Source organism: Nerophis ophidion, linkage group LG26 (assembly GCF_033978795.1).
Source record: "Nerophis ophidion isolate RoL-2023_Sa linkage group LG26, RoL_Noph_v1.0, whole genome shotgun sequence".
Lineage (NCBI taxonomy): Eukaryota > Metazoa > Chordata > Actinopteri > Syngnathiformes > Syngnathidae > Nerophis > Nerophis ophidion.
In genome coordinates, this window is record NC_084636.1 from 9,142,289 (window position 1) to 9,161,112 (window position 18,824).

An 18,824-nucleotide genomic window follows, 5' to 3' on the forward strand; every position below is an offset into this window, starting at 1 on the left:
ACAACATGTCGACGCCGGGGAGGAAGAGGAGAGAGGACATATGGGGAAATTTTATATTTGACGTCAAAGATAACAAGACGCAGTGTAAGAAATGCAGCGCGAGGATTACGGGGAAAAACACAACAAACTTGAAGCGACATTTACAGTCGAATCACCCCGAAATCCACACACAGGTAAGCATTTTCCACAACATACAACTCACTCGACGTTATCCCGTTTATTTCACGGCTTACTCGTGAAATACTACATTTGAGACATGATTTTCATCAAAATACGACTTGTATCGGTGATTTTTCCGCTGTTTTGCTTTGACTTTCAGAAATTGAAGGGAAAGTTTACATATTACCCTTTAGTCGACTAAATCTCCTGTAGTTTTCCTCGACTATAATCTTATATTTCGTCAACTAAAACTAGACTAAAACTAAAACAATTTAAATAACTAAATTATGACAAAAACTAAATTATATTTTAGTCAAAAGACTATGACTAAAACTAAATCAAATTTTGCCGTCAAAATTAACACTTGACGTGCACACACTTTAGCTTTTGGTGTTGTTAGCTAATGATAGTGATTTGGATAGTTAGCGTTAGCTGTCATTGAATGTATATTCTACCATAACAACATGACTACAAATTGTTCGTTGCTTCTCTTGGACTGATTTTGTATGTGTGCACGCGCTTGGGTGTGGACAAGACTGGTTGAGTGACAGCCGTAAACAGCAATAGTTTTATCCGGGTCGAAAACATTTTTTTCTTACATAAACTTAGCAATTGTGTAAAATAACAAATTAGGGCTGGGCGATATGGACTTTTTTTAATATCTTGATATTTTTAGGCCATGTCACGATACATGATATATATCTGAATATTTTGCCTTAGCCTTGAATGAACACTTGATGCATATAATCACAGCAGTATGATGATTCTATGTGTCTACATTAAAACATTCTTCTTCATACTGCATTAATATATGCTCATTTTAAACTTTCATGCAGAGTCAATCTATCCATCCATCCATCCATCCATCATCTTCCGCTTATCCGAGGTCGGGTCGCGGGGGCAGCAGCCTAAGCAGGGAAGCCCAGACTTCCCTATCTCCAGCCACTTCGTCTAGCTCTTCCCGGGGGATCCCGAGGCGTTCCCAGGCCAGCCGGGAGACATAGTCTTTCCAACGTGTCCTGGGTCTTCCCCGTGGCCTCCTACCAGCTGGACGTGCCCTTCAGAGTCAATCTACTAAAACTGTATTTATTAAACAGATATTAAACAGATATTAATCCGTGGTGGACTCTCCTATTTCTGGGGCTGAGGTCGCTGAGGTAGTTAAAAAACTCCTCGGTGGCAAGGCCCCGGGGGTGGATGAGATCCGCCCGAAGTTCCTTAAGGCTCTGGATGCTGTGGGGCTGTCTTGGTTGACAAGACTCTGCAGCATCGCGTGGACATCGGGGGCGGTACCTCTGGATTGGCAGACCGGGGTGGTGGTCCCTCTCTTTAAGAAGGGGGACCGGAGGGTGTGTTCCATCTATCGTGGGATCACACTCCTCAGCCTTCCCAGTAAGGTTTATTCAGGTGTACTGGAGAGGAGGCTTCGCCGGATAGTCGAACCTCGGATTGAGGAGGAACAGTGTGGTTTTCGTCCTGGTCGTGGAACTGTGGACCAGCTCTATACTCACGGCAGGGCTCTTGGGGGTGCATGGGAGTTTGCCCAACCAGTCTACATGTGCTTTGTGGACTTGGAGAAGGCATTCGACCGTGTCCCTCGGGAAGTCCTGTGGGGAGTGCTCAGAGAGTATGGGGTACCGGACTGTCTTATTGTGGCTGATCAGTGTCAGAGCTTGGTCCGCATTGCTGGCAGTAAGTCGGACACGTTTCCAGTGAGGGTTGGACTCCGCCAAGGCTGTCCTTTGTCACCCATTCTGTTCATAACTTTTATGGACAGAATTTCTAGGCGCAGTCAAGGCGTTGAGGGGATCCGGTTTGGTGGCCACGGGATTAGGTCTCTGCTTTTTGCAGATGATGTGGTCCTGATGGATTCATCTGGCCGGGATCTTCAGCTCTCACTGGATCGGTTCGCAGCCGAGTGTGAAGCGACCGGAATGAGAATCAGCACCTCCAAGTCCGAGTCCATGGTTCTTGCCCGGAAAAGGGTGGAGTGCCATCTCTGGGTTGGGGAGGAGACCCTGCCCCAAGTGGAGGAGTTCAAGTACCTAGGAGTCTTGTTCACGAGTGGGGGAAGAGTGGATCGTGAGATCGACAGGCGGATCGGTGCGGCGTCTTCAGTAATGCGGACGTTGTATCGATCCGTTGTGGTGAAGGAGGAGCTGAGCCGGAAGGCAAAGCTCTCAATTTACCGGTCGATCTACGTTCCCATCCTCACCTATGGTCATGAGCTTTGGGTCATGACCGAAAGGATAAGATCACGGGTACAAGCGGCCGAAATTAGTTTCCTCCGCAGTGTGGCGGGGCTCTCCCTTAGAGATAGGGTGAGAAGCTCTGCCATCCGGGAGGAGCTCAACGTAAAGCCGCTGCTCCTCCACATCGAGAGGAGCCAGATGAGGTGGTTCGGGCATCTGGTCAGGATGCCACCCGAACGCCTCCCTAGGGATGTGTTTAGGGCACGTCCAGCTGGTAGGAGGCCACGGGGAAGACCCAGGACACGCTGGGAAGACTATGTCTCCCGGCTGGCCTGGGAACGCCTCGGGATCCCCCGGGAAGAGCTAGACGAAGTGGCTGTAGATAGGGAAGTCTGGGCTTCCCTGCTTAGGCTGCTGCCCCCGCGACCCGACCTCGGATAAGCGGAAGATGATGGATGGATGGATGGATATTAAGCAGTGGCACAAACATTCATGTCATTTCCAAAACAGAAAGTGACAGATTGTCAGAGACATTTTAAAACAAGCTTTTAGTGCACTTCTGTGCATGATGTCACTAAGATGACATACCAAAACAACACTAAATCAAAGTGCACTTTTTGTAAAGAACACCACTGCAATAGTTTAAAACAAAAAAAGTGCACTTTGGTGCATGATGTCACTAAGATGACATATCAAAACAACACTAAATTAAAGTGCACTTTTTGTACAGAACGCCACTACAATAGTTTAAAACAAATAAAGTGCACTTTTGTGCATGATGTCACTAAGATGACATATCAAAACAACACTAAACTAAAGTGCACTTTTTGTACAGAACGCCACTACAATAGTTTAAAACAAATAAAGTGCACTTTTGTGCATGATTTCACACAAGATATTTCAATAACTGTCAAATAAAAATGAGCTGCATAATAGGAAATCAAATAGTGAATGTCCTTCGCTATTTGGTAAGTTACTGCGGACGTTATCTCCTTCTGTTGTTTTTTTTGGTTTTTTTCATATGGTGTCGATCTGGAAATAGTTGCTTGGGCATTTTGTTGATGTGGCAACGGCCGAAGATGTTGACATGGAGTTTCAAGCACTCTTCATACTCTAGTGGGTGACTTTTCAAATGATGCTACATTAGCAGTTGGTGCTACTTTTTGTAGCAACACTTTTGCCGCATAAATGTTAAACATATTCCCGCTTGAAGCAAAACCACCGCCAGACAATGGACCCTGTGCTTTTTTTCTTGGGAATTAATTCTTCCTTTATTTGTTACTAGATTCGCACATGCTCTCTCTTGTATTACCACTCGCACCGCACCTTTAGCATCACAGCTAAAGTTTCCATGTCACTAGCTCTCTGCTCCGCTGGAGCGTGTGACGTTGCACATGTGACGTGTGTAAAAAGGTGCACTAGATTTACGTCTCTGTGAAAAGCAGAGACAAGAAAGAGTGGGAAACGCATGCAGCGTAATGCCAGCAGCTAAAACAACTGCGTGAGAACGTATACTCGAATATCACCATATAGTCATTTTCTATATCGCACAGAGATAAACCCGCGATATATCGCCCAGCCCTATAACAAATGTTTGCTGGTAATCCACTAATGGTAACATAAGCTATCCAATAGTTTAGTTATATTTTTACTTAGACAAATGTAACTGTGAGCAAGTTGACAACAGCTCCTGTAGATGGTTTATTTGTGGCCTGGAGCACTTTTTTTTATTTCGCTCACCAGCAGCGTATTTTAAACATGGCCTCAGGTGTATTTACAGCTAGAATTCATCAAGTCAAGAATTTAATATATATATATATATATATATATATATATACACACTAGGGATGCACCGATTAATCGGTAACCGAATATATTTGGCCTGATATGGCAAAAAAAGCCACATTCGGCGTTCGGTGGAATGAGTTAAAAACAAAGCCGAATAGTGGCGTTTGACGCAATTTTTTGACGCGGTGACGCAATCAACCAACGTGCAGTGACGTGGTGACGTTGGGATATGTTGTGTACCTGTATAAGTGTATGAGGTTACAAGCACAAATTTATTGAGATTTAGTGGGGCCTCTGTTTACATTATTAGACTGTTGTGTAGGCTACCTGTATAAGTGTATGAGGTTACAAGCACACAATTGAGATTTACTTGAGCCTTCTGTTTACATTATTAGCCTATCTACTGTGGCTAAGCAGACTTTTGCCAAAAGGACAATAATTCATTTGTTATGGGTTTATCCACTTTAATGCACTTTTTTTTTTTTGGAATGCATGTTTTGTTTGAAGGCCTAATATAAATGAAAAACTGTGCTTTTTTTGAAAAGCAAAGACTACTGGAATATTTAAAAAATGTCAATATTCAATAAAAATTTACTTTATTTAAAAAACATGTCTAAATATTTATTCTAGGCTATTTATGCAATATTTAAAAAATTGTGGAAAACTGCATTCATTAGTCGGTCTTCGGCCAAGCGTTTAAATTTTATTCGGCTTCGGCCACAAATTTTCGTTTCGGTGCACCCCTAATATATATATATCTTGATTGGATTATCCAGAGAATAGTGCTCGATACCGTGGTAGAGCATAATATGTAGGTGTGGGAAAAATCACAAGACTACTTCATCTCTACAGAACTCTTTCATGAGGGGTTCCCTCAATCATCTGGAGATTGAATTGAAAAAAATCTCCTGATGATTGAGGGAACCCCTCATGAAACAGTTCTGAAGAGATGAAGTAGTCTTGTGATTTTTCCCACACCTACACATATATATGTATGTATGTATGTATGTATATATATATATATATATGTATATATATATGTATATATATATATATGTATATATATATGTATATGTATGTATGTATATATATGTATGTATATATGTATGTATATATATGTGTGTATGTATGTATGTATATATATGTGTGTATGTATGTATGTATATATATGTGTGTATGTATGTATGTATATATGTATGTATGTATGTATATATGTATTTATGTATATATATATATATGTATGTATGTATGTATATATGTATATATATATGTATGTATGTATGTATATATGTATATATGTATGTATGTATGTATGTATGTATATATATGTATGTATATGTATGTATGTATATATATGTATATATATCAATCAATCAATGTTTACTTATATAGCCCTAAATCACTAGTGTCTCAAAGGGCTGCACAAACCACCACGACATCCTCGGTAGGCCCACATAAGGGCAAGGAAAACTCACACCCAGTGGGACATTGGTGACAATAATGACCCAGTGGGACGTCGGTGACAATGATGACTATGAGAACCTTAGAGAGGAGGAAAGCAATGGATGTCGAGCGGATCTAACATGATACTGTGAAAGTTCAATCCACAATGGATACAACACAGTCGCGAGAGTCCAGTCCAAAGAGGATCCAAGACACAGCAGCGAGAGTCCCGTTCACAGCGGAGCCAGCAGGAAACCATCCCAAGCGTAGGCGGACCAGCAGCGCAGAGATGTCCCCAGCCGATACACAGGCGAGCAGTACATGGCCACCGGATCGGACCGGACCTCCTCCACACGGGAGAGTGGGACATAGAAGAAAAAGAAAAGAAACGGCAGATCAACTGGTCTAAAAAGGGAGTCTATTTAAAGGCTAGAGTATACAAATGAGTTTTAAGGTGAGACTTAAATGCTTCTACTGAGGTGGCATCGCGAACTGTTACCGGGAGGGTATTCCAGAGTACTGGAGCCCGAATGGAAAATGCTCTATAGCCCGCAGACTTTTTTTGGGCTTTGGGAATCACTAATAAGCCGGAGTCCTTTGAACGCAGATTTCTTGCCGGGACATATGGTACAATACAATCGGCAAGATAAGATGGAGCTAGACCGTGTAGTATTTTATACGTAAGTAGTAAAACCTTAAAGTCACATCTTAAGTGCACAGGAAGCCAGTGCAGGTGAGCCAGTACAGGCGTAATGTGATCAAACTTTCTTGTTCTTGTCAAAAGTCTAGCAGCCGCATTTTGTACCAACTGTAATCTTTTAATGCTAGACATGGGGAGACCCGAAAATAATACGTTACAGTAGTCGAGGCGAGACGTAACAAACGCATGGATAATGATCTCAGCGTCTTTAGTGGACAGAATGGAGCGAATTTTAGCGATGTTACGGAGATGAAAGAAGGCCGTTTTAGTAACGCTTTTAATGTGTGCCTCAAAGGAGAGAGTTGGGTCGAAGATAATACCCAGATTCTTTATATAAATTATATTTATATATTCTATATATGTATGTATGTATATATATATGTATATATGTATGTATGTATGTTTTTATATATATGAGAAATTTCAGTGTTCATTTATTTACACATATACGCACACATAAAACTCATCTGCTCATTGTTGAGTTAAGGGTTGAATTGTCCATCCTTAATCTATCTCTGTAACTATTTTTCTAACTATGCTGAACACCCTCTCTGATGATACATTACTGTGTGGCACACACAAAAGTGCTTTCATCAAATGCACTAGAGTCTGGAGTCTTCCATCTCTCCCTAGCATGGCCCAAAACCGGTCAATCTTTGCTTCCCGAGGAAGATCTTCACTGCCAAGCACTTGTTTGTCCACTACTTCTTCCCGGAGCCCACCCAGGTCTAATCGCAGCTGCGGCTTGGAACTTACAAGCGTATTTCTTCATCTTACTTGTCGTCGGCGTTGCCATGGCTGTATCTTCCTCGTTCTTCGGCTTCGTCTCCTTGTTTGTGTGCGCAGTTGTGCACTGCACTCTCTAAAAGCCGTAGATGTTATTGTCACATATGCATGTACAGTAGATGGCGGTATTGTCCTGTTTAAGAGTTTCACAACATTGCTGTTTACGACAGGCGAACTGCTTTACGGTAGACGAAAACGTGACTGCCGTTGTTGTGTGTTGTTACGCGCTGGGAGGACGTTAATGAAACTGCCTAACAATAAACCCACATAAAAAAACAAGAACTCGCCCTCGATCATTCACAGTTATAACGTCATTGAGCAGGCACGCTGTTTGTATTGTGGGAAAGCGGACGTGAAAACAGGCTGTCGACACGTCACTCAGGTCCGCATGGAGCTGGAGGGGGCGTGGCCTCCAGCTCCGCCTGAATTTTGGGATATTTACAGGAGACAATTTGTCCCGGGAGGTTTTTGGGAGAGGCGCTGAATTTCTGGAGTCTCCCAGAAAATCCTGGAGGGTTGGCAAGTATGGGGACGGCTCTAATACTATCATCCCGGGGGCCATAGACAATTTTATTTGCGGGCCAGATCTGGCCCGTGGGCTTTGACTTTGACATCACTGCTCTACACAATGTGGCCAGTCTTAGAGTATTATGCTTAAACGGGTATGTATGGAGTAAGTTGTGCTTGTGTGTGCAGGGCCAGCTCCACCTCCCCCAGCAGCCAGTCTGCAAAGATGAACACCATGTTGTACCAGAAGCATTTTCAGGCCAACTCTGGCAGCATGAGAATGACTCAGCACTTCCCTGGCCAGTTCAACCCGCAGGTGAGCACGTCCTCTGGAAAGCCGCATCAACATGACCAGGAGCTCTCGCTAAGAAACCTACATTTGTGTTCAGCTTCTGTCCCAAACCAACTTGGTTTCTCCTCTGGTGAGAGCGCCTCACGCCAACTCCTTTACCGGAGGGGTCCAGCGCTCGGCCATGGGGCCTCCGATGACGGCCAACATGGGCGGCGGCGGCGGCCTGATGCCCCACCCAAGACCTCAGCAGCACCTGCAGCACAGCCAGCACCCTCCCCGAGGGCCCGGCGGCCCCCCTATGCCGCCCAGAGGCATGCAGGCCGCGCTGAAGGCTGAGCAAGACCTAAAGGTTAAAAGGGGCATCTTTACTAAAGGCCTACTGAAACCCACTACTATCGGCCACGCAGTCTGATAGTTTATATATCAATGATGAAATATTAACGTCGCAACACATGCTAATACGGCCGGGTTAGTCTACTAAATTGCAATTTTAAATTTCACGCCGAAATATCCGGCTGAAACGTCTCGGTATGATGACGCGTGGGCATGACGTCACGGATTGTCGAGGACATTTTGTTCCAGCATCGTTCCCAGCTATTAGCTCATCTGTTTTCATCGCGAAATTCCACAGTATTCTGGACATCTGTGTTGCTGAATCTATTGCAATTTGTTCAATGGACAATGGAGACATCAAAGAAGAAAGCTGTAGATAGATAGATAGTACTCTATTTATTCCTTCAGGAGAGTTTCTTCAGGAAAATTAACATTTTCAGCACAATCCCATTCAATATCAGACGAACATTACAGGGAGACAGAAAAGGATCGCTGACGGGTCTGCCGGCTTCCAGCGCCCCTTACAAAAAAGATGAGATACAGGTAAACAAGGGGGTGGGAAAAGGAGAAAAAAATTGAAAATTTAAATAAAATGAAAAAATCGGTCTAAGCCTGGGCCCTGGAGAGGGTATCCAGACTGAGGTCAAGGGAAAAAAACAACAACTCAGGTAGGTGGGAAGCGGTGTATTGCGGCCGGCTTTAGCAACACAAACACAGCCGGTGTTTCATTGTTTACATTCCCGAAAGATGACAGTCAAGCTTTACTATGGAACAGAGATGTCAAGCGAACACGGTTGGATTGGACCACACACACAAAGTACAGTGTATTATGTAGCGATCATTTCGAAAGATTGTGTTTCGAAGAGGGTCACTTGCGAAGGGAAGAGATGGGCATTGCCACTACCCGTCGACTGGTGCTGAAGAAAGGTGCGGGGCTGACCTTCAGGTTGTACAGGGACGACCATATAATCTCACTAAAACACTAGTAACACAATAGGCAGATAAGGGATTTTCCAGAATTAGCCTAGTAAATTTGTCTAACAACATCTGAAGCGCTCCCGCTGCCCTCGTCATTTTTTTTTCTTCTAGTCCTTCACTCTCACTTTCCTCATCCACGAATCTTTCATCCTCGCTCAAATTAAAGGCGGAGTTGTCGTTTTCTTGATCCGAATCGCTCTCGCAGCTAGTGGCCATGATTGTAAACAATGTGAGGATGTGACGAGCTCCACAACCCGTGACGTCACGCGCACATCGTCTGCGACTTCCGGTACAGGCAAGGCTTTTTTATTAGCGACCAAAAGTTGCGAACTTTATCGTCGATGTTCTCTACTAAATCCTTTCAGCAAAAATATGGCAATATTGCGAAATGATCAAGTATGACACATAGAATGGACCTGCTATCCCCGTTTGAATAACAAAATCTCATTTCAGTAGGGCAGTAATGTCACAGTTTTTGATTGGTTGCTGATCCCCTTTTTTTTTTTTACTTCCTCCTTCCAGGCTAAACAGCGGGCCGAGGTTCTGCAGTCCACTCACCGGTTCTTCTCGGAGCAGCAGCAACTCAAGGCCCCGCAAGCCAGCAAGGTAATCAAGCCCCCGCTGGACGTTCCGCCACCCAACCACCAAGGGGGAAGCGAGCGCCCCGACGCAGACAAGCCGCCCATCTCCTCGGCCAAGCCCATACGGACCGGGCCCATCAAACCGCAGGCCATCAAGCCAGAGGAGGGCAAGTAGGGAACAGACGGGAGAATCCAGCCACTCAATCACCGCCTCTTATCAGCTCTGTGTACGTGTATGTCGGGCGGGGTCAGGGCGGTTGCAGCCGTTAGACTCAGCTCCCTTTGTTCTTTTTTCGGAAATGGGCTGCTCAAGTTGCTCCATAGAAACATCTACAGTGACGGTAGATAAAGAGAATCGAAATGAGATTTGCTGCTGAGTTCTTGTTTTTTATAGCTCATTTGAGTTCAGCTCCTTTTTTTTTAAACATGTATTTTTTTTTTTTGCTCTAAATAGGATCACTTTTGACCTGTTTGGTTGACGAAAGAATCTATCCTTTTTGTTTTTTGTAGTCCAAACAATCCTGTTAAGGGTACACGGTTCACATAATCCCGAGATTTTTGTGTGCTTTCACTTGACTGTTTCACATTCACACACAAATATCCCCACCGCCCGTGCTAAGGCTACAAAACGTCAAATCCTTTCTTTTTTTTTTTTTTGTGAAAGATGCAGCAGTTGATTTGAATGGCGATGACTGATATGTCGTTTTAGTGAGCGTTTGTTCCTGCCTTCCGCTCTCACTCTTTTTCCCTTACCTGTGTGCAATGTGTGTGTGTGAGAGGTGTTCAAGTGGGCTCACACCTGTATTATTTAGCCAAAGGTTAAAGAAAACGTAGGGATGAAGTCGTTTAGGATTGCGGATTGATCTCGCACACACACTCGCATACACACTTTTACTTTCAAGCAGCCGAACCTGCGACTCGTGTCTGATATCAGTGCCCATAGCTGGATTTGAGGCCGTTGAACCCATGCAACAAAAACATGGCTTAGAAGGAGCTGAAATGTGAATTATGCAGCATGTATGGGCAGATGGACACTTCCTGTTTCTCGTTCGTTTTTTTTTTATTACTGATGAGGGCAATCAGTGCTGTTTCTTATCTCTGCCATCGCCTCTCAAACAACCAACCAACTACGCTCTCATCTCTGGCTTGTGGACGCTCCTTCGGTGAGTCGACTGAATTGGAGCTCTTTTCATTTTGGAGAGGATGGATGAGGGGAAGGAGAGTGAGGATTTTTCTTTTGTTTTGTTGTACTTGTACAGGGGTTACATCGCTGTATTAAAATATGTACGGTCTTATTTACATTCTCCTGGTTTGGTTACAGAAACTAATAAAAAATAATATACAGTTGCTTTCTTGTGTGTGCTGTTTGCTCCCTGCAGTTACCACGTTTGACCACTAGGTGACATTCCAACAGTTGCATATTCTATAGTATGGGTCCCACCAAGCTTTTTTCCACCATGGATAAACACAGCAAAAAGAGGTGCATGAACGCTGAATTAGTGCAAGCCTTTGACTTGTTTCTTTGCAATGAGATGCAGGTGAAAATCAGCTTTTGGCTACAATCTGTCACATTTATATTTTGTACAGTGGGGCAAAAAAGTATTTAGTCAGCCACCGATTGTGCAAGTTCTCCCACTTAAAATGATGACAGAGGTCTGTAATTTTCATCATAGGTACACTTCAACTGTGAGAGACAGAATGTGAAAAAAAAAATCCTGAAATTCACATTGTAGGATTTTTATAGAATTTATTTGTAAATTATGGTGGAAAACAAGTATTTGGTCAACCATTCAAGCCTTTCATTGATGGAAGGAGGTTTTGGCTCAAAATCTCACGATTCATTCTTTCCTTAACACGGATCAATCGTCCTGTTCCCTTAGCAGAAAAACAGCCCCAAAGCATGATGTTTCCACCCCCATGCTTCACAGTAGGTTTGGTGTTCTTGGGATGCAACTCAGTATTCTTCTTCCTCCAAACACGACGAGTTGAGTTTATACCAAAATGGATACATGGATGATACAGCAGAGGATTGGGAGAATGTCATGTGGTCAGATGAAACCAAAATGGAACTTTTTGGTATAAACTCAACTTGTCGTGTTTGGAGGAAGAAGAATACTGAGTTGCATCCCAAGAACACCACATCTACTGTGAAGCATGGGGGTGGAAACATCATGCTTTGGGGCTGTTTTTCTGCTAAGGGGACAGGACGATTGATTCGTGTTAAGGAAAGAATGAATGGGGCCATGTAACGTGAGATTTTGAGCCAAAACCTCCTTCCATCAGTGAGAGCTTTGAATGGTTGACCAAATACTTATTTTCCACAATAATTTACAAATAAATTATTTAAAATTCCTGGGATTTTTTGTCACATTCTGTCTCACAGTTGAAGTGTACCTATGATGAAAATTACAGACCTCTGTCATCATTTTAAGTGGGAGAACTTGCACAATCGCTGGCTGACTTAAATACTTTTTTGCCCCACTGTATGTTCTTTAAAGTGCATTATATCATGCCACAAAGTTGAAAAAAATAAATGTTAAATTCCTATGAGGAGTTTTATTGTACATCTATAAACAAGCTTATTGGTGTGTCTTGTACAGGCGAAAGTTAATTTGCAGAAAATGCAGTCTATAAATTATTTAATATTTCTCTGGGGCCCGGTAGCAATTGCGTAACGGACTGGTACCGGTGGTTGGGGACCGTTGTCCTAAAGTAGTGGTTCTCAATTGGGGGTACACCTACCTCTGGGGGTACTTGAAGATATGCCAAGGGTTACGTGAGAATTTTTGAAAATATTCTAAAAATAGCGAAAAAAATTCCTTTTTAAATATATTTATTTAATAATACTTCAACAAAATATGAATGTAAGTTCATAAACTGTGAAAATAAATGCGACAATGCAATATTCAGTGTTGACAGCTAGATTTTTTGTGGACATGTTCCATAAATATTGATGTTAAAGATTTCTTTTTTTTGTGAAGAAATGTTAAGAATTAAGTTCATGAATTCAGATGGATCTCTATTACAATCCCCTAAGAGGGCACTTTAAGTTAATTACTTCAATGTGTAGAAATCTTTATTTATATTTGAATCACTTGTTTATTTTTCAACAAGTTGTTAGTTATTTTTATATATATTTTTTCCAAATAGTTCAAGAAAGACCACTACAAATGAGCAATATTTTGCACTGTTATATAATTTAATAAATCAGAAACTGATGACATAGTGCTGTATTTTACTTCTTTATCTCTTTTTTTCAACCACAAATCATTTGCTCTGATTAGGAGGTACTTGAATTAAAAAAATGTTCACAAGGGGTACATCACTCAAAAAAGGTTGAGAACCACTGTCCTAAAGTACAGTAAATTACCACAATATTGGGTACAACCAGCTAAATTTTGACATTTTTAATGGTTAGTGTTAGAAGTGATAAGAGTACTAAGATTGAAATTGAACTCCACTAATCATGTAAAATAAAAATAAAAGGTTATTTAGAGGTCCACTGACAGCAGAAAGTACAGAGTCCCTAAAGCAGGGGTGTCCAAATTGTGGCCCGGGGGCCATTTGTGGCCGCAGCTTAAGTTTTTTTGGCCCACAGCATATTATTGAAATAAAATCAGACAAAAAACAGTAAAAATGTAAGCATAATAAGCAAATATGGTAGCTAATTTAAATACTAATAATTAATACTAAGCAGACACAATGTTTTGTCTGTAAATGCATCTCTTTTTTAGATACTTTTTTTGTTTTAGTTTTACAAAATAACATTTTAAAACGCCCCGCGCATGCTTTGACTCGTCAGTGTGCGGCCCTTTTTGGAAAAAGTTTGGACACCCCTGCCCTAAAGGGACATGGGGGAAAAAAACAATTCTCAATTTTTTTCCCATGTCCCTTGAGGGGCTCTGTAATAAATTAATAGTGTGAAGTGAATTATATTTATATAGCGCTTTTCTCTAATGACTCAAAGCGCTTTACGTAGTGAAACCCGATATCTAAGTTACATTTATACCAGTGTGGGTGGCACTGGGAGCAGGTGGGTAAAGCGTCTTGCCCAAGGACACAACGGCAGTGACTAGGATGGCTGAAGTGGGGATCGAACCTGGAACCCTCAAGTTGCTGGCATGGCCACTCTACCAACCGAGCTATGCCTCCCCAAGTATGTGTATGCCTGGGTGCTTTTTTTTTTTTTTTTTACAAAAACATGTTGCTCATGTTTTAACTCAATAGCAAATTCAATTGGAAATCGAGTTAAGTACAGAAGTAAAATAACTCATTAAACAACAGTAAGAAATGCACAATGTACTCTTAAAAATTGGAAAACTACAATTCCCAGAATACACCGCGGCATCTGGACTTACATTGGCGGCAAACGCCAGCTATCGATCGTGGTCGCCCCTCCTTTAGCATCAATACGTCATTTGTTCGCCCCTCCTGGAGCTCTTTTGGATCAAGTTTCTAAGGTAATTTAATTAAAAATATATTTGTCTTTAAACGTCAATGTGTTTTCTAAACTGTGTATCGAAACAGCGAGCTAATTAGCTAACCGCTACTAGAATGGCGGTTTCCCAGTGCCAACATGCTTAAAACACTTGTCCAATGAAGAGTGAGTCGCACTTAACTAGAGAAATGCTGACAATGTAGTACAAATGTAAGAATAGTTTGATGTAGAACAATTAAAATTACCAGTAAAACCGGAATTTGGTGTTGAACTTCCGCCCGAATGCAGGTGAGATCCGCCGCCCCCGCGACCCTAATGGGGACAAGCGGTAGGAAATTGGATGGATGGGATGGGAAAGTGTTAGTTTGAATGTCCAGGATGAGTGGAATGTGTTGATGTTTGAAGGTCTTGAAAAGTGTGGGAATTGTGGAAGTTTGAAAAATGGATCATTCATTTTGAATGAGGAAAATATCCCCATAGACCAGGGGTCGGGAACCTTTTTGTCTGAGAGAGCCAAGAAGCCAAATATTTTAAAATGTATTTCCCTAAGAGCCATATAATATATTTTTTAACACTGAACACAACTAAACGCGTGCATTTTTAAGTAAGACCAACATTTTCAGAGTATAATAAGTCTCTTATTCTTTGTAATAACATTGTTATTCTGAAGCTAACTGTGGAGGGGGTGTGGCCTGCGGGCCTGCAGCAAAGCGGGATGTTGCCAGGATTGGCCTCGAAATCAGCGACAGGTGCGTAGAAGACCCACCTGGGCCTTTTTATCTAATTACCTGTCGCTCTGTTATAAACAGCAGCCAGGAGGAGAGACATAGTTGGGGCTGGAGCCAGAGCGCGAGTGAGGATGAAAGAGAAAAAGACAATTGCTGTAAAGCAACTGAGAGCAAACTAAAATAAAACAATATTGTAACCCTAGAACAAGCTCTTGGTGGTCTGAAGAACCCCCAGGAGGGCAAGCCCTACACTAACCATTAATAAATAAATTACTTCTTACCATTAACGCAACTTCTTGAACATAAAAATGCATGAGAATGTTTTATGTTTTGAACGTTGTTTTTAACGCTGTGATTACCATTGGAATTATTCATTACTTATCCTGTTAAGCAATGTCAGCTCAGATTTATCTGAGAGCCAGGTGCAGTCATCAAAATAGCCACATCTGGCTCTAGAGCCATAGGTTCCCTAGCCCTGCCACAGACTGTGAATTTAAAGGCCTACTGAAATAAGATTTTCTGATTTCAATGGGGATAGCAGGTCCATTCTATGTGTCATACTTGATCATTTAGCGATATTGCCATATTTTTGCTGAAAGGATTTAGTAGAGAACATCCACGGTAAACTTCGCAACTTTTGGTCGCTAATAAAAAAGCCTTGCCTTTACAGGAAGTAGCAGACGATGTGCGCGTGATGTCACGGGTTGTAGGGCTCCTCACATCCTCACATTGTTTACAATCATGGCCACCAGCAGCGAGAACGATCCGGACCGAGAAAGCGACGATATCCCCATTAATTTGAGCGAGGATGAAAGATTCGTGGATGAGGATAGTGAGAGTGAAGGACTAGAAAAAGAAAAAAAAAGGCGAGGGCAGTGATAGCGATTCAGATGTTATTAGACACATTTACTAGGATAATTCTGGAAAATCCCTTATCTGCCTATTGTGTTACTAGTGTTTTAGTGAGATTATATGGTACCTGAAAGTCGGAGGGGTGAGGTGACCACCAGTGTCTCCGGTCGGAGGAGGTAATAGTCCGCAGCTGCAGGAGGACGCAAGCTCCGCTCATAACTACGGTAAGAGCCGACTTATTACCACAATTTTTTTCACGAAACCTGCCGGTTGACATGTAGTCGGGATCCATGTTCGCATGACCGCTCTATTCCATATTAAAGCTTCACCTTCGGGAATTTGAAACAAGGAAACACCGACTGTGTTTGTGTTGCTAAAGGCTAAAAGCTTCCCACCTCCATCTTTCGACTTTGACTTCTCCATTATTAATTGAAAAAAATTTAAAAGATTCAGCAACACAGATGTCCAGAATACTGTGTAATTATGCGATTAAAGCAGACTACTTATAGCTTGGAGCGGACTGGAAAAAAATGTCCGCTACAACCGGTGACGTCAAACGTCATAGTGCGACGTTTTCAACAGGATACTTCGCGGGAAATTTAAAATTGTAGTAAACTAAACCGGCCGTATTGGCATGTGTTGCAATGTTAATATTTCATCATTGATATATAAACTATCAGACTGCGTGGTCGGTAGTAGTGGGTTTCAGTAGTCCTTTAAGGAAATCCGGGAATTTTTTAAATAGATGTTGAAAGGGAGCACACAATTCCTGAACAGGCTGAATATTTTGAAGTTGAAACGGTTTAAATCGGCTAAAAAAATTTGGGAGTTATGAAACTTTGAAAAATGTCCCTTTTCCTTTCAATGGAAATTTCATGGAAATCTTGGAAGTTTGGGAAAAGCGGCAATGTTTTGGAAAATGTGGAAAAAATGTGAACGTTCTGAATGAGTGAATGGTTTGTGTTGGAATTTTGAAAACTGGTCGAGGAATGTTGAAATAGTTACATTTTTAATTGAGGAATTTTGGGAGAAAGGGAAATGTTTCCACTTAAAAAAACAACTTTGTTTTTTGTCCTGATTAAGAGGAATGATTTGACGGTGGAACGGCTGTGGTGGGTTGAAAAATGTGGAAGGAGTAGTCGACAGAAAAAAGGGTTTGAAAAAACAGGAATTCTGGGAATTCATGGAATTTTTTTGAACTTGGAAAAATGATAGGTTGAATGTCCAGGATGAGTGGAATGGGTTGATGTTGGAATGATTGGAAAACTGGGAATTGTGGAAGTTTGACAAATGGTTGATTAATTTTGAATGGGAAAAATGTCCCTAAAGACTGTGAATTTGAAGAAATGCAGTAAAAAAAAATGTCATAAATGTTGAAAGGGAGCACACAATTCCTGAACAGGCTGAATATTTTGAAGTTGGAACGGTTTGAATCGGATAAAAAAATTTGGGAGTTATGAAACTTTGAAAAATGTCCCATTCTTTTCGATGGGAATTTCATGGAAATTTGGGAAGTCCAGGAAAAGCGGGATTTTTTTTTTGAAAATGTGGAAATAATTTTAAAGGGAGAACACAATTCCTGAACAGGCTGAATATTTTGAAGTTGGAACAGTTTGAATTGGATGAAACATGTGGGAGTTGTAGAACAGTGACAAATTTCCCATTCTTTTCAATGGAAATTTTATGTAAATTTCGGGAAAAACAGGAATTTTGTTAAATGTTAAAAATGAGACTGTTCTGAATGATTTGGCTTTGGAATTTTTCAAATCGGTCGAGAATTGTTGAAGTAGTAACATTTTTAATTGAGAAATAGTATTATGGAATTTCGGTAAAATCTGGAATTTTTTCCTGTCGTTTTTGTCCTGATTAAGAGGAATGTTTTGACGGTGGAATGGTTGAAGTGGATTGAAAAATGTGGAAGGAGTAGTCAACAGAAAAATGGGTGAAAAAAGGGTTTGAAAAAATGAGAATTCATGCAATATTTTTGAACTTGGAAAAATAATAGGTTGAATGTCCAGGATGAGTGGAATGTGTTGATGTTGGAATGTTTTGAAAAATGTGGGAATTGTGGAAGTTTGAAAAATGGATCATTAATTTTGAATGGGGAAAATGTCCCTAAAGACTGTGAATTTAAGGAAATCTGTGAATTTTTTTTTATTATAGATGTTGAAAGGGAGCACACAATTCCTGAACAGGCTGAATATTTTGATGTTGGAACGATTTGAATCGGATAAAAAATGTGGGAGTTGTGGAACTTTGAAAAATGTCATATTCTTTTCAATGGGAATGTTATGTAAATTTCGGGAAAAGCGGAAATTTTTGGGAAAATGTTAAAACGTGAATGTTCTGAATGAGTTGGCATTAGAATTTTTCAAATCGGTCGAGAAATGTGGAAGTAGTAACATTTTTAATTGAGAAATGTATTATGGAATTTTGGGAAAACAGGGAATTTTTCCAATTCAAAAAACAACTTTGTTTTTGTCCAGATTAAGACGAATGTTTTGACGGTGGAATGTTTGAAGTGGGTTGAAAAATGTGGAAGGAGTAGTCAACAGAAAAATGGGTGAAAAAATGGCAATTCGGTTAATTTCTTGAATTTTTTGGAACATCCAAAAACGATAGTTTGAATGTCCAGAATGGGCGGAGTGTGTTGACGTTAAATGTTTTGAAAAATGTGGGAATTGTGGAAGTTTGAAAAATGGATCATTCATTTTGAAAGGGGAAAATGTCCCTAAAGACTGTGAATTTCAGGACATCCGTGAATTCTTTTTTTATAGATGTTGAAAGGGAGCACACAATTCCTGAACAGGCTGAATATTTTGATGTTGGAACGGTTTGAATTGGATAAAAAATGTGGGACTGTGAAAAATGTCCCATTTTCAATGGAAATGTTATGTAAGTTTCGGTAAAAGTGGGAATTTTTTGGAAAATGTTAAAAAATTTGAATGTTCTGAATGAGTTGGCACTGGAATTTTTCAAATCGTTTGAGAAATGTTGAAGTAGTAACATTTTTAATTGAGAAATTCCATCCATCCATCCATTTTCTA

At 41.2% G+C, this 18,824-nt stretch overlaps 1 protein-coding gene across 1 annotated transcript in view; it reads left to right on the forward strand.

The window, feature by feature from the left end:
• prrc2c (proline-rich coiled-coil 2C) overlaps window positions 1-11,106 on the forward strand; it is a 62,237-nt gene extending 51,131 nt beyond the window's left edge. The window contains exons 32-34 of the mRNA XM_061888482.1: window positions 7,765-7,891; window positions 7,965-8,216; window positions 9,701-11,106. Of these exons, the coding sequence (XP_061744466.1) occupies window positions 7,765-7,891; window positions 7,965-8,216; window positions 9,701-9,934 (613 nt within the window). The 3' untranslated portion in view covers window positions 9,935-11,106. The remainder of the gene's footprint in view (window positions 1-7,764; window positions 7,892-7,964; window positions 8,217-9,700) is intronic.
• The last annotated feature ends 7,718 nt before the right edge of the window (window positions 11,107-18,824 follow it).